The sequence below is a fragment of the Cetorhinus maximus genome, chromosome 24 (assembly GCF_964194155.1).
Source record: "Cetorhinus maximus chromosome 24, sCetMax3.hap1.1, whole genome shotgun sequence".
In the NCBI taxonomy this organism is placed as follows: Eukaryota; Metazoa; Chordata; class Chondrichthyes; order Lamniformes; family Cetorhinidae; genus Cetorhinus; species Cetorhinus maximus.
Window position 1 is genome coordinate 21,255,745 of NC_135902.1, and position 27,513 is coordinate 21,283,257.

The 27,513-nt window shown below is 44.5% G+C and overlaps 1 protein-coding gene across 3 annotated transcripts in view; it reads left to right on the forward strand.

Moving 5' to 3' along the window:
* The window catches only part of unc13d (unc-13 homolog D (C. elegans)), a 154,842-nt gene that overhangs the window by 117,088 nt on the left and 10,241 nt on the right, over positions 1-27,513 (forward strand). For all 3 annotated transcript variants that reach the window (XM_078570834.1, XM_078570836.1, XM_078570835.1), the window contains 6 exons: positions 3,774-3,917; positions 6,615-6,707; positions 10,795-11,028; positions 13,334-13,405; positions 18,431-18,510; positions 25,430-25,535. In XM_078570834.1, coding sequence (XP_078426960.1) covers positions 3,774-3,917; positions 6,615-6,707; positions 10,795-11,028; positions 13,334-13,405; positions 18,431-18,510; positions 25,430-25,535 — 729 coding nt within the window. The remainder of the gene's footprint in view (positions 1-3,773; positions 3,918-6,614; positions 6,708-10,794; positions 11,029-13,333; positions 13,406-18,430; positions 18,511-25,429; positions 25,536-27,513) is intronic.

Genomic DNA, 27,513 nt, shown 5'->3' on the forward strand with positions numbered 1-27,513 from the left:
ACACCTAACAGTGTGGCTGCCCCTTTTTTATCCCTAAGCTCTACCCACAAAGCTTCATTCGATACCCCCTCCAAGATATCATCTCTCCTTACTGCAGTAACTGATTCCTTAACTAATAATGCAATGCTTTCTCCTCTTTCACCCCCTCCTCTGTCTTGCCTGAAGATTCCATATCCTGGAATGTTGAGCTGCCAATCTTGCCCCTCCCTCAACCCAGTCTGTGATGGCTACTATATCACAATTCCACGTGTCAATCCTCACCCTTAACTCATCCGTTTTACCTGCAATACTCCTGGCATTAAAGTAGAGGCTATCCAGCCTTGCCTTACTCCCTTTAAACTTAATGTAGCTGTACTCCCTCCCTCTGACTTGATTGTTTTATTGCATTATGATGTGTCCCTACTCTGCTAACATTTTGTGTCCCCTCCCCCTGCCAAATTAGTTTAAACTCCTCCCAACAGCACTAGCAAACCCGCCCACAAGGATGTTAGTCCCACTCTGGTTCAGATGTAGACCGTTCCGCTTGTACAGGTCCCACCTTCCCCTGAAACGGTCCCAGTGATCCAGGAATCTAAAACCCTCCCTCCTGCACCAACTCTTAAACCACGTATTCATCTGCACTATTCTCCTATTTCTGATCTCGCTAGCACGTGGCACTGGGATTGTGGGAGTATTCCAGAGATTACAACCCGAGAGGTCTTGTTTTTTAGCCTACTGCCTAACTCCCTGAATTCTTGATGCAAGACCTCATCCCTCTTTCTACATGTCATTGGTACCAACATGTACCATGACCTCTGCCTTATCACCCTCCCCCTTCAGGATGCCCTGCAGCTGTTCAGTGACATCCCGGTCCCTGGCACCAGGGAGGCAACACACCATCCTGGAGTCAGGTTGACGGCCACAGTAGTGCCTATCTGTTCCCCTGACTATACAATCCCCCATTACTATTGGTCTTCCTCCCCTCCTGTACAGACAGGCTGCTTGTGGTGCACTCCCTAGAGGAACCAGCGCCCTCATCAGCCTCCAAAATGGAATACCGATTTGCGAGCAGGACCCCAGGGGACCTTTGAACTACCTGCCTGTTTCTCTTGGACTGCCTGGTGGTCACCCATTCCCTTCCTTCCTCAAGTCCTTTCAGCTGCGGTGTGACCACCTGTCTAAACGTACTATCCACGATGCTCTCACACTCACAGATGCTCCACAGTGTCCCCAGCCACCATTCCAGCTCTGAAACCCGAGCTTCCAGGAGCTGCAGCTGGACACACTTCCTGCACACATGCTGGTCCCGGGCACTGGAAATGTTCCCGGCTACCCACATGGAGTACAAGGAGCACACCACGGCTTTGAGCTCTCCTGCCATGACTTATCCCTTTAAATTAAACCTTTTCAATCAATTACTCTAGGGCCCTTCTTTCCTGATCCTCGTTACTACAGAATATACAAACTATAAACCACAAAAAGATCTTAAACTATAAGTAGTAAAAGTAGTAAATACTTACCCAACCTTACCCACTACTTACCAGCCATTCCTTTCCCTTGTAGCCTCTACTGCTGCAGCAGGGCAAGACCGCTCTCTGAAGATTTAAGAAGTTGGATAACAAAGAGAAAATGCAAAGAGCACCTCTTCCCCTATGCACCGAATTCCCACTGTGCACCAAATTGCCAGTACCCACACTCACTCTGGCTGTGTCTCACTCACGATGAAGTCTCTCCCCTGTTTGTGTGTAAGCATATTCAAAGTTCATTCCCATGAGAGGAAAGGTTAGCCCATCCCAGGATGATGAGAAAGAAAGAGAATAAGATGAAGCAGATAAAGGGAACATATGACGGATATCAGGTTGATAATGCAAGTGATAACCAGACTGAGTATAGAAAGCTCAGAGGGGGTAGTAAAAAAGGAAATCAGAGATGCAAAGAGAGACTGAAAGGCAAAGAATCCAGAAGTCTTCTATAGGCACATAAAAAGTAAAGGGTGGTAAGAGGAGGGGTGGGGCTGGCTTGGGACCAAACAGGGGATGTGTACATGGAGGCCAGGGACATGGCTGAGGTATTGAATGAATATTTTGCATTTATCTTTACCAAGGAAGAATATGCTGACAAAGTCATAGAGCAAGAGGAGGTAATTGAGATTCTAGATGGGCTAAAAGTTGTTAAAGAGGTATTAGAAAGGCTGGCTGTACTTAAAGTTGATAAATCACAGGGACTGGGTGGGTTGCATCCAAGGATGCTGAAGGAAATGTGGAAATTGCAAAGGTATTGGCCATAAACTTTCAGTTCTCCTGAGATACTGAGGTGGTGCCAGAGGACTGAAGAATTGCAAATATTACACTCTAGTGTTAGTAGAATCCAAGTTGGTGGGTGGCGTCAAAACCAAAACATAGCTTTTCTTTACTGAGAGAGTTTATTGACTTTGTTCAGTCTCTCGCTCTCCTCACAACCAGCATCTTATGGGATCGTTCCCTCCGGGACACCCTGGTCCACTCCTCCATCACCCCCTACTCCTCAACCCCCACCTATGGCACCTCCCCATGCCCACGCAGAAGATGCAACACCTGCCCCTTCACTTCCTCTCTCCTCACCATCCAATGGCCCAAACACTCCTTTCAAGTGAAGCAGCATTTCACTTGCATTTCCCCTAACTTAGTCTACTGCATTCGTTGCTCCCAATGTGGTCTCCTCTACATTGGAGAGACCAAACGCAAACTGGGCGACCGCTTTGCAGAACACCTGCGGTCTGTCCGCAAGAAAGACCCAAACCTCCCTGTCGCTTGCCATTTTAACACTCCACCCTGTTCTCTTGCCGACATGTCTGTCCTTGGCTTGCTACATTGTTCCAGTGAAGCTCAACGCAAACTGGAGGAACAGCACCTCATCTTCCGACTAGGCACTTTACAGCCTTCCGGGCTGAATATTGAATTCAACAACTTTAGATCTTAAACTCCCCCTCCCCCCATCCCCACCCCGTTTCTCCCCCTTCCCTTTTTTTTCAATAATTTATATAGATTCTTCTTTTCCCACCTATTTCCATTAAATTTAAATCTAAAACTAAAACTTTGTTAGTCTTTCCACCCCACCCCCACTAGAGCTGTACCTTGAGTATCCTGTCTTCCATTCTTAATTAGCACTTTTCTTAGACAATATCACCACCTTCAACACCTCTTTGATCCTTTTGTCTGTGACATCTTTTGATTATCTGCTCCTATCACTGCTTGCTTATCTCCACAATCATCCCACCCTCAACTTCTCTCTCCCCCCGCCCCCCCACCTTAGACCAGCTTATATTTCACCTTTCTCCTAACTATACTCAGTTCTGCCGAAGGGTCATGAAGACTCGAAACGTTAACTGATTTCTTCTCCACCGATGCTGCCAGACCTGCTGAGTTTTTCCAGGTAATTCTGTTTTTGTTTTGGATTTCCAGCATCCGCAGTAGCTTTTAGCTTTTTGTTTTTATCCCCTATTTATATGTGCCCAAAGTACTTAATTAAACAATGCCCTATACCTGTGTATCCTAACAATATAACTAACATGATTAACACTTATTCAAATGGGTTCTTCCTGTGTGTGGACAGGCTCTCAGATGCTCTCAGTGGTGTTACACAATTTGTTGGTCTCCAATTTATATTTGTCATAAGTTTGCTAAAAGTGTGGCCCAAATTTCCAGATGTATGTTGCACACCATGCAGCCTTTGTTCTGAGGCAGTATTACAGTGACATCAAACAGAAATACACTCCTTACAGATATTTGCTGGTTTAATGTGAACTGTTTCAACAGCTGGAATCATTGGGGGAGAAGACTAAACACAGTACCTCTGTTGTGGATATTGCAACCTGCTTCACCAAGATTAAACAGACTTGGACAGAGCTGAGTTGGCCAGAACCTGAGGAAGCTTTTGTCATCATGGTCAAGCTAACTGAGGTGAGTCTGAGTCTTCTGAAGCAGCTGCTAAAGGTTATTATATACTCATTGTTGGGCTTTCCATTATATCACTTTCTCTGTTACTCCCTCTGTCCATTAGAAGGGTCTTACTTTTGACACTATATGAGACTATTGGACATTAACTCCAATTATTCCTCATGTTAACTTTCATAGCAGTTTGTGGGTTCTGAAATACCCTTCCAATGGTCTCACTGATTGTGGGCATGGCTTACCTCTGTATGCAATTTCGCATTGAGCAGGCATGCAGGATCCCAAATCCCAAATGGCACCCAGGAAACCCAAGTGTCAGGGTTACTACAGGGAACCAGGTGAGGTGGGAGGACAGTTAAAGAATATAAAATGGTAAGCAAGTTGTTGTAATAAAGCAAAATACAGCAGATGCTGGAAATTTGAAATAAAAACAGAAAATGCTGGAAAACCTCAGCAGGTCTGGCAGCATCTGTGGAGAGAGAAACAGAGTTAACATTTCGAGTCCGTATGACTCCAGAGCTCTTTCGGACTCGAAACATTAACTCTGTTTCTCTCTCTACAGATGCTGCCAGACCTGCTGAGGTTTCCAGCATTTTCTGTTTTTATTTAAGCAATTTGTCATGTTAGGGCCATATTTCGACATTTTCTTTTGCCTTTCCATCCTGCAGAATTTGGCAGGGCCAGACCACTCCAGCCTACTAGGTTGAGTATACCAGTGTCATAAGTGAGCACAGCCAAGATATTCCTGACAATGCAAAAATCAGGGCTTGGAGGTTGGAGTTTGGTTTAAGTATTGTACCGCTGCTCTACACTCAATGTGTGTGCATTATACAGCATACACTGTGCCACACCTATGGGTGTAACAGCAGTCAGATATATGATATACATTATATTATCATCACAATAACTGTGGTGCGAAGGGGTTGAAAATTCACACAGTTTGAGTTTAGTTCTTGCTGCAACCTGAGTGGTTGTCTGCCAGAATGGCTGGAAACTAGAGTGGCCTCTGGACATGCTGGGTCCTATTCTCACACTCCAGGCTCTGAATCAACTCCTAGAGGCAGAGGTTCCGCTCACCCCAAACACACCTGGCAACACTGGGGAGAAAGAAAGAGTTACAGCTTGTACTTCACAGCCCCTAGTGGGTAAGATGGCAGATTGGGCGGGGGCGGGGCTGTAAAATTGAGCAATTAATAGCCATTTAAGGGCCTCCTCGCGCCACTGCTGAGATTTTACCCACAGTGACAGAAGGCCAGCACCAAGTGTCCACTCCGTCAGGTAAACCGGTGGCCATTTCCAAGGTAATTTCCCTCCCGACAGATTTCCCTCTGTCCCTGTCCTGTGCTCCTGGCCCCCAACGCCCTTTGCTGGGGCCTGCCACCCTAGCCCAGGTGAGACCCAGGACATATTGTTAAGCCCAGCTCCATTGCTGCACGTCCTCACCAGGGACTTTCTACAGCCCCATCACACCTGGTGCTGCTTTTGTGACAAGAGAGCTGCCAGCCATTTGATTGGTTGGCAGCTCTCAGAGGCAGGACTTCCTATCCAATAGGGGTGGAAGGCTCGCCTCAAGCCAATGAATAGCCCGATAAACATTAAATGGTTGTGCTATGAGTTGGCCAAGCAGAGGTGGTCTCATCCCCAACGTTTAAATCTGGGTGGGCGGGTGGTGGTGGGGAGCGCCAGCATAAAACTCAGCCTGAAAGTTTCAGGTCTGTGACCTTTCATCAGAACTGAGAATGGTTGGAAATGTAATAGGTTTTGAGCAAGTGAACGGGGCAGGGTGGGGAAGAAAATAAAAGGAAAGGTCTGTGATAGCATGAAGGACAGGTCAGATTAAATGATAAAAGGTTTGATGGTGTAAAGCCAAAGGGAGTAGTAATGAGACAAGTAAAGAAACAAAGGTGTCCAGAGGAGGTGTGAATGGCAGGATAGCAGCAAAATAATGTGGGTATGGCGGGAGGTTGGGGGTTGGAATTTAAAGGGACCTGGTGCGTCCTTGGCTGTGCTACACTTAGTGAAAGCAGATGTACCTAGCACCTCCATGGGGGTAGCAGGTAGCCAGGAGGTCCAGGTTTGAGCCTGCTGAAGATTTAAAAGGTCCAATTTACTTTGTATTATTGACTCCCTTACAAAGAGGGGTGAGGGAGCTACAAATGTTGCCAATATCCACCAACCCAGATCTAGGCATTTTCCCCACAGTACATCTCTTCCTGACAGGGAATAGGCACTTCCCAGTGGTGTTGGTGCCCTTGGTGCCATTTAGAGAAAGGTAGCTTGGGGTCAGTAGCAGGGGTCATGATGGGAGTTATATCTCGGTGCTTACACCAAGTTGCAATCCCTCCCAAACCATTCCCCATGGATTTTGAAGCCTCAAGATTTGAACATACCCGAAAGAAAAAAATTTGATGTTAAAATAAAAACACGTTGTGGTTTATGTAGAACATCAATGAGGATGAATCCAATTACACCCTCTCTGCTGTGCCATCACTCCCTATAGGATATCTGCCCCAGCTTATTGATAATCGAGTGTCAATCTTCAAACCCACTGAGTATCAGTGAAAGAAAGTGAAAATTCACCAGTTTGTAGAGGTAATCTGATCAGCGAAACTGTGTTAGCCGTCACTCTGAAAACTGAATCTCTGTGTGTTCTGTTTGACTTGCGCGCGTAAAGTTGCCAACACTCATGGACTCTTCATGTTACAGGACATGGGCAAGATTGCATTAATGTACTGTCGACTAATCGAAGAGAGGGCAGAAGAGCTGTCATTCAAGGACTACCAAATAAAGTCAAGTGATGTGAGTGCTGACTGTAACACATCTGGATCTGCACCTGATTAAACATGTCATTAGAAGATTCAAAACATTTGCATGTCCTTAAGGCCTCTTGATGACAGTAGTAGACACTGATTTGCACTTTATTAAGAATTCACACAAACAGAAGAACATTGATGATCAGTCCAGCTAGTTGGTGATAGAGACAAGTCATTTAAAACAATATTTATTCTCCTACATGGGCGTTACTGACAAGGCTGACTTTTATTACCCATTCCCCTACTTGCCCTGTGAAGTTGATGGTGGGCCTTCTCCAAGAGCCACTGTGGTCTTTGTGGTGATGGTACTCTCACAATGATGTTAGATTGAGAATTCCAGGATATTGGCTTAGTGATGAGGAAGGAGCAGTGATTATAAGTCCAAGTCAGTTTGCTGTGTGACAAAGACCAAAGAATCAGTCTCGAACAAAGAATAAAGAACAAAGAAAAGTACAGCACAGGAACAGGCCCTTCGGCCCTCCAAGCCTGCGCCGATCATATTGCCTGTCAAACTAAAACATTTTGCACTTCCGGGGGTCCGTATCCCTCTACTCCCATCCTATTCATGTATTTGTCAAGCTGCCTCTTAAACACCACTATCGTTCCTGCTTCCACCACCTCCTCTGGCAGAGAATTCCAGACACTCACTACCCTCTGCATAAAAAACTTACCCCACACATCTCCTCTAAAGTTTTCTCCTCTCACCTTAAATCTATGTCCCCTAGTAATTTATTCTTTCACCCTGGGAAAAAGCTTCTGACTGTCTACTCTGTTCATGCCACTCATAATTTTGTAAACTTCTATCAAGTCGCCCCTCAATCTCCGTCGCTCTAGTGAGAACAATCCGAGTTTCTCCAATCTTTCCTCATAGCCAATAACCTCCAGACCAGGCAGCATCCTGATAAACCTCCTCTGCACCCTCTCCAATGCCTCCATATCCTTCTGGTGATGTGGCAACCAGAATTGCACGCAATATTCCAAGTGTGGCCTAATCAAAGTTCTATACAGCTGCAACATGACTTCCCAGCTTTTATTATCAATACCCCTGCCGATGAAGGCAAGCATGCCATATGCCTTCCTGATTACCTTATCCACCTGTGTTGCCACTTTCAGTGACCTGTGGACCTGTACACCCAGATCCCTCTGCCCATCGATGCACTTAAGGGTTCTGCCATTTACTGTATAATTCCTACCTGATTTAGACCTTCCAAAATGCATTACCTCGCATTTGTCCGGATTAAACTCCAACTGCCATTTCTCCGCTCAGGTCTCCAATCGATCTATATCTATATATCTATATCTATGACATAGAGGAAAATCAGCTCCAGAATTCCCAGTCTCACTCAGCTCTTACTGAGAGTGGATTTGGCTGGGTGATAGACCCCCAGATAGTCAGCGGGAAATTGAGGAGCAAATATGTGCACAATTTGCCTAGGTGTGTAAAAACAATAACAATAGTGTAATTATATTAGGTGATTTCAACTTTCCCAACATTAATTGGGATAGACATAGTGTTAAGGGCTTGGATGGAGTGGATTTCTTGAAATGTGTACAGGAGAACTTTTTAGGTCAATACGTAGAGGGTCCAACAAGGGACGGCGCAGTGCTGGACCTAATTCTGGGGAATGAAGCCGGACAGGTGGCTGAGGTGGTGGTGAGGGAGCATTTTAGTGATAGCGACCACAACATGGTACAGTTTAAGTTTGTTATGGGCAAAGAAATAGACAAGTTACAAAAAATGTTTTGGATTGGGGGAGAGTGGGTTTTAGTAAAATAAGGCAGGATCTGGCCAAGGTAGACTGAGAACAGCTACTTGTGTGGAAATCTACAGAGGAGCAGTGGGGGGTGTTCAAAAAGGAAATGGGGAGGGTACAGGCTCAACATGTTCCCTCTAGGGTGATAGGAAGGAGTTACAAGCCCAGAGAACCATGGATGACCAGAGATATTCAGGATACGATGAGAAGGAAAAGAGAGGCAGGTACTTTTAGCAGGTACAAGGGAAGCAAATCAGCAGAGGCATTAGTGGAGTACAGAAAGTGCAGGGTGGAGCTTAAGAAAACAATTAGGAGAGCAAAGAGGGGATATGAGAAAGCTCTGGCTGGGAAAAGTAGGGAAAATCCCAAGATGTTCTATAAGTATATCAATGGGAAGAGGATAACCAGGAAAAGAGTAGGGCCCATAAGGGACCAAGGGGGCAATCTATGGGTGGAGCCAGATGACATCACTAGAGTGTTGAATGAATACTTCACAACCATCTCCACCCAAGAGAATGGGGATGAAGGTATTGAACTCTGGGAGAGAGACTGCGAGGTTCTTAAGCAACTTGATATAGGGAGTGATAAGGTATTGGAGGTGTTGGCAGGCTTAAAAGTGGACAAATCTCCAGGTCCAGATGATTTGTGTCCCAGACTGCTGAGGGAGGCAAGGGAGGAGATCGCAGCGGCTCTGAACCAAATTTTTAATTCCTCTCTGGCCACAGGGGATGTGCCAAAGAATTGGAGAACAGCTAATGTGGTTCCACCATTTAAGAAGGGTTGTAGAGATAAGCCAGTGAACTCCAGACCAGTGAGTCTCACGTCAGTGGTAGGGAAACAATTGGAGAAAATTCTGAAGAAGAGAATCTATCTCCACTTGGAGAGGCAAGGTTTGATCAGGTATAGTCAGCATGGCTTTGTCAGAGGGATGTCATGCCTAACAAATTTGATTGAATTTTTTGAGAAGGTGACCAGGTGTGTAGATGAGGGTAGTGTAGTTGATGTAGTTTATATGGATTTCAGCAAAGCCTTTGACAAGGTCCCACATGGGAGACTTATAAAGAAGGCAAATGCACATGGGATACAGGGTAATTTGATAAGGTGGATTCAAAATTGGCTTAGTTGTAGGAGACAGAGGGTGATGACAGAAGGATGATTTAGTGACTGGAAGCCAGTGTCCAGTGGCGGTACCACAGGGATCTGTGTTGGGTCCCCTATTATTCGTCATTTATATAAATGACATAGATGACTATGTGGGGGGTAGGATTAGTAAGTTTGTGGATGACACAAAGATTGGCTGGGTGGTTAAGAGTGAGGTTGAGTGTCTTGGGCTACAGGAAGATATAGACGGGATGGTCAAATGGGCAGATAAGTGGCAGATGGAATTTAACCCTGAAAAGTGTGAGGTGATACACTTTGGAAGGAGTAATTTGACAAGGAAGTATTCAATGAACGGCATGACACTAGGAAGTTGTGAAGAACAAAGGGACCTTGGCGTGTGTATCTATATATCTCTGAAGGCAGAGGGGCACGTTAGTGGGGTGGTGAAAAAGGCATATGGGACACTTACCTTTATCAATCGAGGCACAGATTACAAAACTAGGGAGATCATGTTGGAGTTGTATAGAACCTTGGTGAGGCCATAGCTGGAGTACCGTGTGCAGTTCTGGTCATTAGAGGAAGGATGTGATTGCACTGGAGTGGGTGCAGAGGAGATTCACCAGGATGTTGCCTGGGATGAAACATTTAAGTTACGAAGAGAGGCTGGATAGATTTGGGTTGTTTTTGTTGGAGCAGAAAAGACTGAGGAGCAACCTGATTGAGGTGTACAAGATTATGAGGGGCATGGACAGGGTGGATAGGGAGCAGCTGTTCCCCTTAGTTGAATGGTCAGTCACGAGGGGACATAAGTTCAAGGTGAGGGGCAGGAGGTTTAGGGGGGATGTGAGGAAAAACTTTTATACCCAGAGGGTGGTGACGGTCTGGAATGCACTGCGTGGGAGGGTGGTGGAGGCGGGTTGCCTCATATCCTTTAAAAAGTACCTGGATGAGCACTTGGCACGTCATAACATTCAAGGTTATGGGCCAAGTGCTAGTAAATTGGATTAGGTAGGTCAGGTGTTTTTCACGTTTCGGTGCAGACTCAATGGGCCGAAGGGCCTCTCTGCACTGTGATTCTGTGATCTTTACTCTTTTCAATCTTGGTAGCTCTTAGTCCATTACTACAGTTCCTCAGTTTAAATAAAAAATGTAAATGGAGGCTGAAGGAATGGCTAGAAACTATGCAGTGATATGTATTCACCATACTTTCATCCCTAGTCAATAAATGGAGTGAGGTCACTACAACTGTGCATGGTTCTCAATAACATGAAGCAGCTGCGGGAAGTTTTTTCCAAGCTGCCGGAAGACCTAGACTGGCAAGGCCTGAAGGAAGACACAGCCAATATGATTTCAGTGGACCAGATCCAAAACACACTGCACACCCAACTTGAAACGATCAAGAGCTCAATCAACAAGAAGATTGAGGGTGTGATCCAAACCCTTGCACAGAAGGTACGGAAAACACTTCAATGTAACGAGAATGTTCAGATTAGAGGAAATTTTGGGGCTGAAATCCTGGAGTATCTGCTTCACCACTCGACCAGCAGCATAGTGAGACGCCCAGCTGCTTGCAGCCACCTATTCTAATCCTGCTCCAATTCCCAGGTCAGGGTCATCACTGTATTTGGGAAATTCACATTAGCAGCGCTTAGTCCAATTTGCCAGCAGGCGTAGCAACATATGGCAGAACCCCTGTGGACACCAAAAGCTAGTCCCAAGAACAAATTAAGTGAAATAGGAATTTTTTTTCCACTATGATACATACACTCTCATTCAATGAACTATGCTCAATAAACTCAGTCTCTAGTCATTGATTATCCAGTAGTAGTAGGAAGATGTAGCCACCTGCTCTACAAGTAGAACACGAGGAACAGTTCAAATTGTGACTGTGGCCATCCAAGTCTGACCATCGCCCACATACTGAACTACTGCCCTGAGAATCCAACCCTGATTTGGACTTGTGGCTCTGGGGAATTGTACGCTTTAGTGAGAGCTAGAATTGTAGTAGATTAAGGTAACTGATCCCCCTGGGATCAATTACCTGGCAAAAGCTGAGTCTTCATCCCAGCCCTCTGGAGATATGAGATCAAGTGAAGCCTTTTATGAGCATAAGCAGCAGAACACTCTGGCAAACTGAGTTAGTTTAGGAGGCAGGTAGGTGGAATATCAGCCCATGCCAAACCTCCACGCCACACCCTGCACAACCCCACATCCACCAACTGGAAAACAACTGGAGCTTAAAAATGGGTCTAGAATTGTTTACAATCTGGTTGCACCCTTTTTCTTTGTCCCTTGCACCTTGTCCAGACTGAAATTTCAGTTTCTCGATTGTTGATTCATGATCCATTTGATGCTAGGAGTAAGTAATTACTCGATTTGTATATATTTTGTATGGCTGGGGAAGCAGTTACAGTTTGATGTCGAAGTTAACAGTCCATTCAATGGATTCAGCTGACGCAGTGTTGAGATGCCATCAGGGTCGGATTCTCAGGGCAGTAGTTCAGTATGTGGGCGATGGTCAGACTTGGATGGCCACAGTCATAACTTGAACTGTTCCTCGTGTTCTACTTGTAGAGCAGGTGGCTACATCTTCCTACTACTACTGGATAATCAATGACTAGATACTGAATTTATTGAGAATAGTTCATTGAATGAGAGTGTATGTATCATAGTGGGATAAAAAAGTCCTATTTCACTTAATTTGTTCTTGGAGCAGCCCTGGTTGCCCAGACAAGGTGATGGTAGGACCTCTTGAGAAGCATCTGGAGAGCATGAAGAGTTAGTATTGGAATGGTACCAAGTATAGGCTAGACTAAGTAGAGATGACAGTTTCCCTTCTGTGAAAGTCATTGCTGAAGCAGTTGGGTTTTTATAGCAATCCAGTAGCTTTCATGACCATGTTCTCTGATTTGCCTTCTCATGAGCCTGGCCAAACAGGAGATGTTGAGCTTCTAAGTAAGGTCAAGCTCCCCACCAACGATCATTTAGCACTTATTTTTTAAAGCACAAATTTCCTGATGATGGTTCAGGAAAATAGGTCCTATTATTGTTTGGAAGAGGTTCCGTCAGGGAACATGATGTCTGTGAAGAGATTTCCTTTATTCTTCGAACTGAGCCCTCCTTACCTTACACAGTTCAACTACAAAAGCAGGACCTGTTCAGAGGAGGGATTACAGCAAAACTAAATACTTTTTATTAATTGAACAGTGACAAAGTAAAATACAAGCAATGACTAAACATCCACACCTTGAATTTCTATAGGGTTTTCCCAATCTTCCTCTATAGCTTTGGTTGAAGATAGGCAGAACCAGCAGCAAAATGGTGTAAACAATTAAATATGGCCATTCCTGTCATTTCTTCCACTGGAGTTACAAGTGAACAGGAGAGGCCCATGGAAAATATCCCTCGGAGCCTGTGGCAAATGCAACAGTGGATTAATCTCCTCGACCTGGGCTGACTGAAACCCAGGGCATAATGGTATCATGATTGACTAAGTAGTTGGTTCTATAGATATCCTTGGTCAGTAGAGAGAGGACAGTCTGGTTTCCCCTGTTGCTTGGGTTCAGTTTCTGGTTTGTCCAGTTGATGCAGTTATGATTTTTTTCACTGGTTACCTTGTTTCTAGAGGATTATTTCATATTGCCATTTTTGTCTGAGATTTGGAATTTTTAAACCTGAGATCATTAAAACCTGAAGGTCTCTGACTAATACAAATCAATGTTACAAAATCTAATTCTTCCTGTCTTGTGTTTATCAGCTGCAGGCTGACATAAAGAAGCGCATCAACAACCTCTCAGTTTCTCAGAGTGACAGCACTCCAATGGTTAATGTAAGTACTGCATCAGTAACAACACCCAAAGAAGTCACAATGACAGAAATCCAAAACATGGGTTGTTTTACCTGGACATTCTCTGACAGGGAGATAGAATGTTGTTAAAAGTAGCTCCCCAATGGCTCAGTTTTTAAATAGAGTGTGCAAACTTGAAGATCCCTGATCTACAGTTTGATCCTGGTCTACTATGAGCTGTGGCTCAGGTGTCAGCTGTGATTCAATAATAACACTCGTCCCTCTGAGTCAGAGTTGTGGGTTTAAGTCCCACACCAGAGACTTGAATGCAAAATCTAGTCTTGACACTCCCACTTTAGAGGGAGTGCTGCACTGTTGAAAATGCCACCTTTCAAATGAGATGTTAAAACGAGGCCCTGTCTGCCCCCTCAAGTGGAGGTAAAAGATTCCATGGCACTATTTTGAAGAGCACTGGTGTTTCCCCCAGTGTTCTTGCCAATATTTATCCCTCAACCAAAATCATTCAGTTTATCTGGTCATTATCTCATTACTGTTTGTGGGAGCTTGGTGCATGCAAATTAGCTGCTGTATTTCCTACATTACGACAGAGACTACACATCAGAAGTACTGTAAAGTGCTTTGGGACATTCTGAATTCACTAAAGCTTTATAAAGGCAAGTCTTTCCTTACTTGGATATTGCAATGAACTTGCATTCCCCAGTCTTATAAAGAAAAAAAGAATCGGTCAAGGATCCTGATTGATGTGTTGTGAATCCTGCTGGAAAATGATTTCCATCAGGCAAGTGTAGGATCATGCACAGCAAGAATGGCCACATGGTTGAATAGCCTGGTGCTATTCGTTGTCTAGGCTCACCTACAATGAATGGCCACATGGGTCAGCTACCAGAGGGTGCTTAATGTGTGTGGAAAAGAAGGGAGAGAAATGGGGGGTGGGAATGATAAAATATTGGGGAGTAATATGAATAATTGAAATGTCCAGGAGACCATATGGAGCATTGAGCTTCTATATTAGAAGATTGCTTAGATGGGATTGGTTGGCTGTTTAATTATCATTAGATGGATGATCAAGTTAACTGGAATTGAATTTGTAAAATAGTGTAATTAGGAGGAGAGGGAAGGAAGGAAGAGGGAGGGTGGCTGGAAGGAAGGGTGGATGGAAAGAAGAGTGGGTGGAAGGAGGAAAAGAGTAAGGACAGATTGATGGGCAAACAAAGGGAGCCAACAAAAACAACAACTTGTGTTTATATAGTGCCTTTGAATGTAATAAAACATCCCAAAGCACGTTATAAAGCAAAACTTGACACTTAGCCATATAATGTGATATTAGGGCAGATGTCCAAAAGCTTGGTCAAAGATGTAAGTTTTTAAGAATTGTCTTGAAGGAGGAAAGAGAGGTGGAGAAGCAAAGAGGTATTAGGAGAGAATTCCAGAGCTTAGGACCTTGGCAACTGAAGGTACAAATACCAGTGGCGCAGTGATTAAAATCAGGGATGTTTAATAGGCCAGAATTAGTGAGGAGATTGCAAGATAAGGAGGTGAGGCCAAGGAAAGATTTAGGAACAGGGATGCAGAGGTAAAAGTAAGCTGATACAGTCCCGTACGACATATCAGTAGGAAAGTGGCTGAAGCATTCAGGACAAATGGGCAAAATAGGCTAGGTTTAACTTATTAATAACAGAACATCAGTTTTATCACTTGAATTAAATATAGTAGAGGTGGGAAGGGTTTTTTTGATACAACAGTACCAATAAGAAATTTAAGTTAATTTCACCCCTGCAAGGATGAGAAATTGAAAATCGAGGCACTGCCCATGTCGGTCAAGTAACACAGAGGTGATGAGTGAGTAAGACTTGATACGAGTAAGGGGATAGGCAGCAGAAATTTATATGACCTCGAGTTTATGGAGGGTAGAATATGGGAGGCCAGCCAGGAAAACATTGAGATAAAAACAAAAAACTACTGCGGATGCTGGAAATCCAAAACAAAAACAGAATTACCTGGAAAAACTCAGCAGGTCTGGCAGCATCGGCGGAGAAGAAAAGAGTTGACGTTTCGAGTCCTCATGACCCTTCAGCAGAACTGAGTAAAGTTAGGAGAGGGGTGAAATATAAGCTGGTTTAAGGTGTGTGGGGTGGGGGGGGGGGGGGGGGGTTGTTGGTGGGGGGTGGTGTGGTGGGGGGAGAGAAGTTTGGGGGGCGGTGGTTGTAGGGACAAGCAAGCAGTGATAGGAGCAGATAATCAAAAGATGTCACAGACAAAGGAACAAAGACGTGTAAAAGGTGGTGATATTATCTAAGAAAATGTGCTAATTAAGAATGGATGGCAGGATACTCAAGGTACAGCTCTAGTGGGGGTGGGGTGGAAAGACTGACAGGGCATTACAGTTATAGATTTAAAAATAATGGAAATAGGTGGGAAAAGAAAAATCTATATAAATTATTGGAAAAAACAAAAGGGAGGGGGAAGAAACGGAAAGGGGGTGGGGATGGGGGAGGGAGTTCAAGATCTAAAGTTGTTGAATTCAATATTCAGTCCGGAAGGCTGTAAAGTGCCTAGTCGGAAGATGAGGTGCTGTTCCTCCAGTTTGCGTTGGGCTTCACTGGAACAATGCAGCAAGCCAAGGACAGACATGTGGGTGAGAGAGCAGGGTGGAGTGTTAAAATGGCAAGCGACAGGGAGGTTTGGGTCTTTCTTGCGGACAGACCGCAGGTGTTCTGCAAAGCAGTCGCCCAGTTTACGTTTGGTCTCTCCAATGCAGAGGAGACCGCATTGGGAGCAATGAATGCAGTAGACTAAGTTAGGGGAAATGCAAGTGAAATGCTGTTTCAATTGAAAGGAGTGTTTGGGCCCTTGGACGTTGAGGAGAGAGGAATTGAAGGGGCAGGTGTTGCATGTTCTGCGTGGGCATGGGGAGGTGCCATAGGTGGGGGTTGAGGAATAGGGGGTGATGGAGGAGTGGACCAGGGTGTCCCGGAGGGAACGATCCCTACGGAATGCCGCCAGGGGGGGTGAACGGAAGATGTGTTTGGTGGTGGCATCATGCTGGATTTGGCGGAGGATGATCCTTTGAATGCGGAGGCTGGTGGGGTGATAAGTGAGGACAAGGGGGACCCTGTCATGTTTCTGGGAGGGAGGAGAAGTTTTCCACTCACGGTCGTTGACAGGGCCCTCAACCGTGTCCGGCCCATCTCCCGCGCATCCGCCCTCACGCCTTCTCCTCCCTCCCAGAAACATGATAGGGTCCTCCTCGTCCTCACTTATCACCCCACCAGCCTCCGCATTTAAAGAATCATCCTCCGCCATTTCCGCCAACTCCAGCATGATGCCACCACCAAACACATCTTCCCTTCACCCCCCCATGGCAGCATTCTGTAGGGATCGTTCCCTCCAGGACACCCTGGTCCACTCCTCCATCATCCCCTACTCCTCAACCCCCACCTATGGCACCTCCCCATGCCCACGCAGAACATGCAACACCTGCCCCTTCACTTCCTCTCTCCTCACCGTCCAAGGGCCCAAACACTCCTTTCAAGTGAAGCAGCATTTCACTTGCATTTCCCCTAACTTAGTCTACTGCATTCATTGCTCCCAATGCGGTCTCCTCTACATTGGAGAGACCAAACGTAAACTGGGCGACTGCTTTGCAGAACACCTGCGGTCTGTCCGCAAGAAAGACCCAAACCTCCCTGTCGCTTGCCATTTTAACACTCCACCCTGCTCTCTCACCCACATGTCTGTCCTTGGCTTGCTGCATTGTTCCAGTGAAGCCCAACGCAAACTGGAGGAACAGCACCTCATCTTCCGACTAGGCACTTTACAGCCTTCCGGACTGAATATTGAATTCAACAACTTTAGATCTTGAACTCCCTCCCCCATCCCCACCCCCTTTCCGTTTCTTCCCCCTCCCTTTTGTTTTTTCCAATAATTTATATAGATTTTTCTTTTCCCACCTATTTCCATTATTTTTAAATCTATAACTGTAATGCCCTGTCAGCCTTTCCACCCCACCCCTACTAGAGCTGTACCTTGAGTGTCCTGCCATCCATTCTTAATTAGCACATTCTCTTAGATAATATCACCACCTTTTACACGTCTTTGTTCCTTTGTCTGTGACATCTTTTGATTATCTGCTCCTATCACCGCTTGCTTGTCCCTACAACCACCCACCCCCCCGCCCAACCCCTGCCACCTTAAACCAGCTTATATTTCACCCCTCTCCTAACTTTACTCAGTTCCGCTGAAAGGTCATGAGGACTCGAAACGCGAAACGTCAACTCTTTTCTTCTCCGCCGATGCTGCCAGACCTGCTGAGTTTTTCCAGGTAATTCTGTTTTTGTTTTGGAAAACATTGGAATAGTCAAGTCTAGAGGTGTGAACGTGGGTTTAATCAACAGATGAGTTGAGGCAGAGGCAGAGTCGAGTGATGTTACAGACCTGAAAATAGCTGATCTTAGTGATGGCATGGATATTTGATTGGAAGCTCATCTCAGGGTCAAATATACCAAAATTGTGAAACTGCATCAGCCTCAGACAGTTGTCAGGGCTAGGGCTGGCATTGGTAGCTAGGGAATGGAGTTTGTGACAGGGACTGAAAACAGTTGCTTTGCTCTTCTCAGTATTTGATCGGAGGAAATCTCTGTTCATCCAGTACGGGATGTCAGACAAGCAGTTTGATGACTTAAAGAAAGTCAGATAATTTTGAAACACTTAGCCAATGCAAAGTTTCATTCATTATTCTAACCTACTATTCTGACACAAATTTTTAATGAGACTAATGGAGTATATTAGGCTGCAGTGCATAAGAAGAAAAAACTGTGAGAACCAGGCAAATCTCATGCAAATTAGCTAAAACACTGCTATAGAGAACCACAAAGAAACAGGTGTAGCTGAGGGTTTGTGCAATCTGCACTATACTACCTCCAGGACAGATGAGGGAAGTATGAAAAATATGTCAGACATGTTTAAGGGTAATTTAGCTTTAAAATGTGAACTTTTTCCATCCCCAGATGTGTTACACTAACTTCAACATATTTGTTTCTACTTTAGATGGTTGTTCCTTTAATTAACTTTCTGGAAAATGAGTTTGCATACATGGATGCCAACCTGGTAGAAGAAAATTTTCAGAGGTCAGTCACACACTCAGTACATTATGCAGTAGAAAGAAAATAATTTAAAATCTGAAATAAACACAGAAACTACTGAAAATACGCAGCAGATCAGTAAATATCTGGAAAGAAAAAATATTGGTTATGTCGGGTGTGTAACTTCAATAGAGCTGCCAGAGTGAAAGATCATGATAGTTTCAGTACCAGGGTTCAGTGCACCCAGTGTGACTTACTGTCTGCTCTTATTAGTGAACAGAAAAACTGCAGGATGCTAAGAACTAGCATCAAAACAGTACATAGTTGACTATCTCAACCCAAATATAGTATTTTGGGAAACCACTGCACATTCTGTTTTCACTTTGATTATGGGGATGGGGGCCAGTTTTTCCACTGGGTTTTAACAGGGTAAGCAATAGATGTTGGTTAGGTGGGATTGGTTCCAGCTTATTATCTGGCTCTAATTTCAACCCATAAGACCATTAGTTAATGTCAGATTCACAGCTAGTCCATCTGTTTGCATTTGGTGCCAGGTAATCCTTCTTTTCAAAACTCTCCCATGGTTTCACCACCTGCCCTATCTCTGTAACCTCCTCCAACATTCCTCTACTTCTGGTCTCTTAAGCTCCCTGATTTACTTTGTTCCACCATTGGTGGTCACACCTTCAGCTATCAAGGCCCTAAACCCTGGAATTCCCTGCCTAAACCTCCCTGACTTTCTACTACACTCTCCTCCTTTAAGATGCTCCTTTTTCAACAAAGCTTTTGATCATCTGTCCCAATAACTCCTTATGTTACTCCCTGTCAAATTTTGTTTGATAATGCCCCTGTGAAGTCCCCTGGTACATTTTACTCTGTCATAGACATAATATAAATGCAGGTTTTTGAGATGATATAGGAAAGTTTCACCCTCCTTTAGTAGATTGAGCCTTTTCTTTAATTCACTCACGGGATGTGGGCTTTGCTGGCTGGGCTAGCATTTATTGCCCTTCCCTAGTTGCCCTTGAGAAGGTGGTGATGAGCTGCCTTCTTGAACCTTGCAGTCCATGTGGTGTAGGTACACCCAGAGTGCTGTTAGGGAGAGATTTCCCGGATTTTGACCCAGCGACAGTGAAGGAATGGCGATATATTTCCAAGTCAGGATGGTGACCTGATGCTCTTATAAATGCAGTATCTATATGGCTAGTCCAGTTCAGTTTCTGGTCAATGGTAACCCCCAGAATGGTGATAGTGGGGGATTCAGTGACGGTAATGCCATTGAATGTCAAAGGATGATGGTTGGACTCTCTCTTGTTGGAGATGGTCATTGCCTGGCACTTGTGTGGCGTGAATGTTACTTGCCACTTGTCAGCCCAAGCCTTGATATTGACCGGGTCTTGCTGCATATAGACATGGACTGTTTCAGTATCTCAGGAGTCGCGAATGGTGCTGGTTGTTGTGCAATCATCAGCGTACATCCCCACTTCTGAACTTATGATGAAAGGAAGATCATTGATGAAGCAGCTGAAGATGGTTGGGCCAAGGACACTACCCTGAGGAACTCCTGCAGCGATGTCCTGGGACAGACATGACTGACCTCCAACAACCACAACCATCTTTCTTTGTGCTAGGTATGACTCCAACCAGTGGAGTGCCCCCTAATTCCCATTGACTCCAGTTTTGCTAGGGCTCCTTGATGCCACACTCAGTCAAATGCGGCCTTGATGTCAAAGGCAGTCACTCTCACCTCACCTTGGGTGTTTAGCTCTTTTGTCCATTTTTGAACCAAGGCTGTAATGAGGTCAGGAGCTGAGTGGCTCTAGGGGAACCCAATCTGGGCGTCAGTGAGCAGGTTATTGCTAAGCAAGTGCTGCTTGATAGCACTGTTGATGACCCCTTCCACCACTTTACTGATGATGATGAGTAGACTGATGGGGTGGTAATTGGCCGGGTTGGATTTGTCCTTCTTTTTGTGGGCAATTTTCCACATTGCTGGGTAGATGCCAGTGTTGTAGCTGTACTGGAACAGCTTGGCTAGGGGCATAACAAGTTCTGGAGCACAAGTCTTCAGTACTATTGCCAGAATATTTGTCAGGGCCCATAGCCTTTGCACTATCCAGTGCCTTCAACCGTTTCTTGACATCACGTGGAATGAATCGAATTGGCTGAAGACTGGCACCTGTGATGCTGGGGACCTCCGGAGGAGGCTGAAATGGATCATCTATTCAGCACTACTGGCTGAAGATTGTAGAAAATGCTTCAGCCTTATCTTTTGCACTGATGTACTGGGCTCCCCCATCATTGAGGATGGGGATATTTGTGGAGCCTCCTCTTCCAGTGAGTTGTTTAATTGTTCACCACTATTCACAACTGGATGAAGCAGGACTTCAGAGCTTAGATCTGATCCGTTGGGTGTGGAATTGCTTAGCTCTGTCTATCATTTGCTGCTTATGCTGTTTGGCACACATGTAGCCCTGTGTTATAGAAACATAGAAACTAGGGGCAGTAGTAGGCCATTCGGCCCTTCGAGCCTGCTCTGCCAGTCATTATGATCATGGCTGATTATCCAACTCAATAGCCTGCTCCCGCTTTCTCCCCATACCCTTTGATCCCTTTTGCCCCAAGAGCTATATCTAACTCCTTCTTGAAAGCATACATCTCAGTGCTAAATGGTCTACCCCATATCCTCAGACTGTGACCCCTGGTTCTGGACTCCTCCACCATCAGGAACATCCTTCCTGCATCTACCCTGTCTAGTCCTGTTAGAATTTTATAGGTTTCTATGAGATCCCCCCTCATTCTTCTGAACTCCAGCGAATATAATCCTAATTGACTCAATCTCTCCTCATATGTCAGTCCCGCCATCCCAGGAATCAGTTGGGTAAACCTTCGCTGCACTCCCTCTATAGTAAGTACATCCTTCCTCGGATAAGGAGACCAAAACTGCACACAATATTCCAGGTGTGGTCTCACCAAGGCCCTGTACAATTGCAGCAAGACATCCTTATTCCTGTACTTGAATCCTCTGGCTATGAAGGCCAACATACCATTTACCATCTTTACCGCCTGCTGCACCTGCATGCTTACCTTCAGCGACTGGTGTACAAGGACACCCAGGTCTTGTTGCACATTCCCCTCTCTCAATTTATAGCCATTCAGATGATAATCTGTCTTCCTGTTTTTGCTACCAAAATGGATAACCTCATATTTATCCACATTATACGGCATCTGCCATGCATTTGCCCACTCACTCAGCTTGTCCAAATCACACTGAAGCATCTCTGCATCCTCCTCACAGCTCACCCTCCCACCCAGCTTTGTGTCATCTGCAAATTTGGAGATATTACATTTAATTCCCTCATCTAAATCATTAATATATATTGTGAATAACTGGGATCCCAGCACCAATCCCTGCGGTACCCCTCTAGTCACTGCCTGCCATTCAGAAAAAGACCCGTTTATTCCTACTCTTTGTTTCCTATCTGCCAACCAGTTTCTATCCATCTCAATACACTACCCCCAATCCCATGCGCTTTAATTTTACATGCCAATCTCTTATGTGGGACTTTGTCGAAAGCCTTCTGAAAGTCCAAATAAACCACATCCACTGGCTCCCCCTCATCAACTCTGCTAGTTACATTCTCAAAAAATTCCAGTAGATTTGTCAAGCATGATTTCTCTTTCATGAATCCATGCTGACTCTGTCCGATTCTGCCACTGTTTTCCACGTGCTCAGCTATTAAGTCTTTTATAATGGACTCTAGAATTTTCCCCACTACCGACGTCAGGCTGACTGGTCTATAATTCCCTGTTTTCTCTCTGCCTCTCTTTTTAAATAGTGGGGTTACATTAGCTACCCTCCAATCTGTAGGGACTGTTCCAGAGTCTATAGAATCTCGGAAGATGACCACCAATGTATCCATATTTCTAGGGCCACTTCTTTAAGTACTCTGGGATGTAGATTATCAGGGGATTTATCGGCCTTCAATCCCATCAATTTCCCCAACACCATTTCCCTACTAATACTGATTTCTTTCAGTTCCTCCCTCTCACTAACCCATGTGTTCCCAAACATTTCTGGTATGTTATTAGTGTCCCCCTTTGTGAAGACAGAACCAAAGTATGTATTTAGTTGGTCAGCCATTTCTTTGTTCCCCATTATAAATTCCCCTGTTTCTGACTGTAAGGGACCTACATTTGTCTTCACCAATCTTTTTCTCTTCACATACTTATAGAAACTTCAACAATCAGTTTTTATGTTTCCCGCGAGCTTCCTCGTACTCTACCCTTCTTCATCAATCCCTTGGTCCTCCTTTGCTGAATTCTAAACTGCTCCCAATCGTCAGGTCTGTTGTTTTTTCTGGCCAATTTGTATGCCTCGCCTTGCATCTAATATTATCTCTAATTTCCCTTGTAAGCCATGGTTTGGCCACCTTTCCTGTTTTGCTTTTGCGCCAGACAGGAATAAACAATTGTTGTAGTTCACCCATGTGCTCTTTGAATGTTTGCCATTGCCTATCCACCATCATCCCTTTAAGTAACGTTTCCCAATCTATCATAGCTAACTCGCACCTCATACCATCGTAGTTTCCTTTATTAAGATTCAGGACCCAAGTCTCAGAATCAACTATGTCACTCTCCAACTTGATGAAGAATTCTATCATATTATGGTCGCTCATCCCGAAGGATGACTAGATAGCACAACTAGATTGCCAATTATTCCTTTCTCATTACACAATACCCAGTCGAAGATGGCCTGTTCTCTCGTTGGTTCCTCAATGTATTGGTCCAAAAAAAATCCCGTATACACTCCAGGAATTCCTCCTCTACGGTATTGTTACTAATTTGATTTGCCCAATCTATATGCATATTAAAGTCACCCATAATTACAGATGTTCCTTTATTGCATGTGTCTCTAATTTCCTGTTTAATGCCATTCCCAACATCACCACTACAGTTTGGGGGTCTATATACAAGCCCCACTAACGTTTTTTGCCCCTTAGTGTTTCTCAGCTCTACCCATACAGATTTCACATTGTTGAAACTAATATCTTTCCTCACTATTGCATTAATTTTCTCTTTAATCAGCAATGCAACTCCGCCACCTTTTCCTTTTTGTTTGTCCTTCCTAAATACTGAATACCCCTGGATGTTCAGTTCCCATCCCTGGTCACCCTGCAGCCATGTCTCCGTAATCCTGATTATATCATACCTGTTTACATCTATTTGTGCGGTTAATTCATCCACTTTATTGCGAATGCTCCTCGCGTTAAGGCACAAAGCCTTAAGGCTTGTCTTTTTAACATTACTTATCCCGTTCCCACTATTTTTCACTGAGGCACTGTTTGATTCTTGCCCTTGATTTCTCTATCACTTTTCTTATTCCGCTTTCTGTCTTTTGTTCTTGTCTTTGATTCCCCCTCCTCTGACTCCTTGCATAGGTTCCCATCCCCCTGCCATTTTAGTTTAAACCCTCCCCAACCACTCTAGCAAATGTTCCCCCTAGGACATCAGTCCCGGTCCTGCCCAGGTGTAACCCGTCCAGTTTGTACTGGTCCCACCTCCCCCAGAACCGGTCCCAATGCCCCAGGAATCTGAAACCCTCCCCTTCACACCATCTCTTCAGCTACGTATTATAGCTTCACCAGGTTGACACCTCATTTTTAGGTATGCCTGGTGCTACTCCTGGCATGCCCTCTTGCACTCTTCATTGAACTAGGGTTGATCCCTTGGCTTGATGGTAATGATAGAGTGGGGGATATGCCAGGCCATGAGGTTACAGATTGTGTTCTAGAGCAATTCTTCTGCTGCTAGTGGCCCACAGCACCTCACGAATGCCCAGTCTTGAATTGCTGGATCTGTTCGAAATCTATCCCATTTAGCACGGTGGTAGTGCCACACAACATGATGAAGGGTATCCTCAATGTGAAGGCGGGACTTCATCTCCACAAGGACTGTGTAGTGGTCACTCCTACCGATACTGTCATGGACAGATGCATCTGCGGCAGGCAGATTGGTGAGGATGAAGTCAAGTATGTTTTTCCCTCTTGTTTGTTCTTTCACCATCTGCTGCAGACCCTGTCTAGCAGTTATGTCCTTTAGGACTCGGCCTGCTCAGTCAGTAGTGGTGCTACCAAGCCACTGTTGGTGGTGGATATTGAAGTCCCCCACCCAGAGTATATTCTGTGCCCTTGCCGCCCTCAGTGCTTCCTCCAAGTGGTGTTCTAATTGGAGGAGCACTGATTCATCAGCTGAGTGAGGGCAGTACATGGTAATCATGGTAAGGAGGTTTCCTTATTGGAGGGGGTTTGAGTTGTGAGGATTGGGGAGGGGGAAGAGGGCCCCAGATCATTGGTACTTTCCTCATCTGGACAGAGGCTGTCTTCCATGCTGCAAATAGGAAATAACATGCTCACGGACAGAAATATTAATCAGAATGTCGGGCATGTTTTTCCCTTATTGTTTGTTCTTTCCCTCTCAATGTCAATTTAATTTAGCTTCTCCTCTCTTGTCTGCTCCAACAAGACTCCTCAGCTCTGAATCAGAAGAACACCTCCTACCCATACCACTATATATTCTTTTCCCCCATCAGCCATTCTTGCGACTTTTATGGTTGAGACTGCCCAGCACTTTTCACATAGGACCCTTATAGCCAGCAGATAAGAACATAGGAACAGGAGAAAGATATTCAGCTGCTTGAGCCTGTGCCATTCAATTAGATCAATGGATGATCTGTGTATCAACTCCACCCTTCTGCTTTGGTTTCATAACCCTTATATCTTAAAAATCTGTCAATCTCAATTTTGAAATTTTCTTTTGATCCAGCCTGGTCAGCTTTTTTGAGTGTCAGGGTAGCAAATTTCCACCACCTTAGATTCTCTCATCCATTATTCTGCATTGGGTCCCAGTCCAAATCCTAGATTTGAAAGGCATATATGGCAATTCACTGTATCTTTTCTCACAGCCTTTTAGGTTTCCTTTGGACAGATATAATTGAGATCATCTACTCAACTTCACATCAGGGTGGTACTTCTCAGAGGTTTTATATGAAGCTAAAGGATGCTTTGAAGGTGAGATTATTTGACTGATTTGGAGTAGGTATAGTGTGAAGACGGTGCTCAGCACTGCAAAGTTCTTCCTAACATGGATAAGACAGACATTGTTAGCTGTTGTCACATTTTACTCTGTAGATGAATTGGAGGATCTGCCCTATCATGGGTTTAAAGACTGAGGAACTAATTTTATGAGACTGTGATCACGATGAGGAGGCTTGTCCATTTGGAACATTTGTTGGAAACTCCAGCATCCTTTATCCTGGTGAAAAATCAGAGGGCTGGAATTCTCAACATGTGCTCCCGGTTGACCAGGCTCCCCTGCTGGGAATGAGATTTTATAGAATTACAATTTGTAGTTTTAAAGGATTTCTCTCCATTCTTACTTCATTCACTTGTTTCTGAAGGTGACAAACTCATTGTTACTCTCTGGATGATAACATTTCTTCCAACCTCCTAATATTTCCTTGATGTATCTGAAGGCATTTTAATAGGTTGGTTACCTGGGAGTGTGGTATCAAAGAATCATAGAATGGTTACAGCACAGAAGGAGGCCATTTGGCCCATCATGTCCATGCCAGCTCTTTGAAAGAGCAACTCAGCTAGTCACACTCACCTGCCCTTTCCCCTTAGCCCTGAATCTTTTTTCTCTTCAGGTCCTTATCCAATCCCATTTAAAAGCCATGAATAAATCTGCTTTCACCACGCTCTCAGGCAGTGCAGCTTAAACACTCACTGCATGTGAAAGTTTTTCCTCATGTTGCCGTTGGTTCTTTTGCCATTCACCTTAAATTGATGTCCTTTAATTCTCGATCTTTCCACCACTGGAAAGTTCTTCCCTATCTACTGTGTCCCAGACTCCTTGTGATTTTGAACACCTCGATCAAATCTCTTCTCAACCTTCTCTTCTAAAAGGAGAACAATCCCAGCTTCTCTGTCCACATAACTGAAGTCCCTCATTCCTGCAACCATTCTGGTAAATCTTACCTTCTCTAAAGCCTTGACATCCTTCCTAAAGTGTGGTGGCCAGAGCTGCACACAATACTCCAGTTGAGGCCGAATCAATGTTTAAAGGTTCATCATGTCTTCCTTGCTTTTGTACTCTATGCTTCTATTTCTCAATCTGCTGTGCCACCTTCAATGATTCATTCACATGTACACCTGGTTTCTTTGTTCCTCCTTTAGAATTGTATCCTTTATTTTATGCTGCCTCTCCTCATTCTTCATACCAAAATGTATCTCTTCACACTTCATCTTCCACTTATCTGTCTGTGCCCTCTTGAAGTCTATCACTATCCTCCTCATAGTTCACAATACTTCCAAGTTTTGTGTCATCTGCAAATTTTGAAATGATGTCCTGTGCCACTACGCCTAGGTCATCAATATATATCAAGAAAATCATTGGTTTCAGTACTGACCCCTGGGGAACCTCTGTGTATGCCTGCCTCTAGTCTGAAAACCAACCATTCAACACTAATCTGTTTCCTGTCATTGAATCAACTTTGTTTCCATATGGCCACTGTCTCTTTTATTCCATGGGCTGACAAGCCTCAATCAAATGCATTTTGAAAGTTCCATGAACACTGCATCAACTGTATCACCCTCATCAACCCTCTCTGTTTACCTCATCAAAAAACTCAATCAAGTTAATTAAACATGATTTGCCTTTAACAATTCCATGGCAGCTTTCCTTAATTAATCTATGCTTGTCAAAGTTGTTGCAGATTATTGTTTCTAAATGCTTTCCCACCACAAAGGTTAATCTGACCAGCCTGAAGTTGCTGGAAATATCCTTGCACTCTTTTTTGAACAAGAGTCTAACATTTGTAATTTTGCACTCCTCTGTCACCACCCCTGTATCAAAGGTAATATTTCAGCCAGTACATCTGCTATCATTAACCAGTAACTTGTTTAACAAGTTTAACAAGCTTCCATTGCAACTAATATCTTCCAAAACTTAGAGACCATTACTCAGAAGTTAATTTGACTCAGGAGA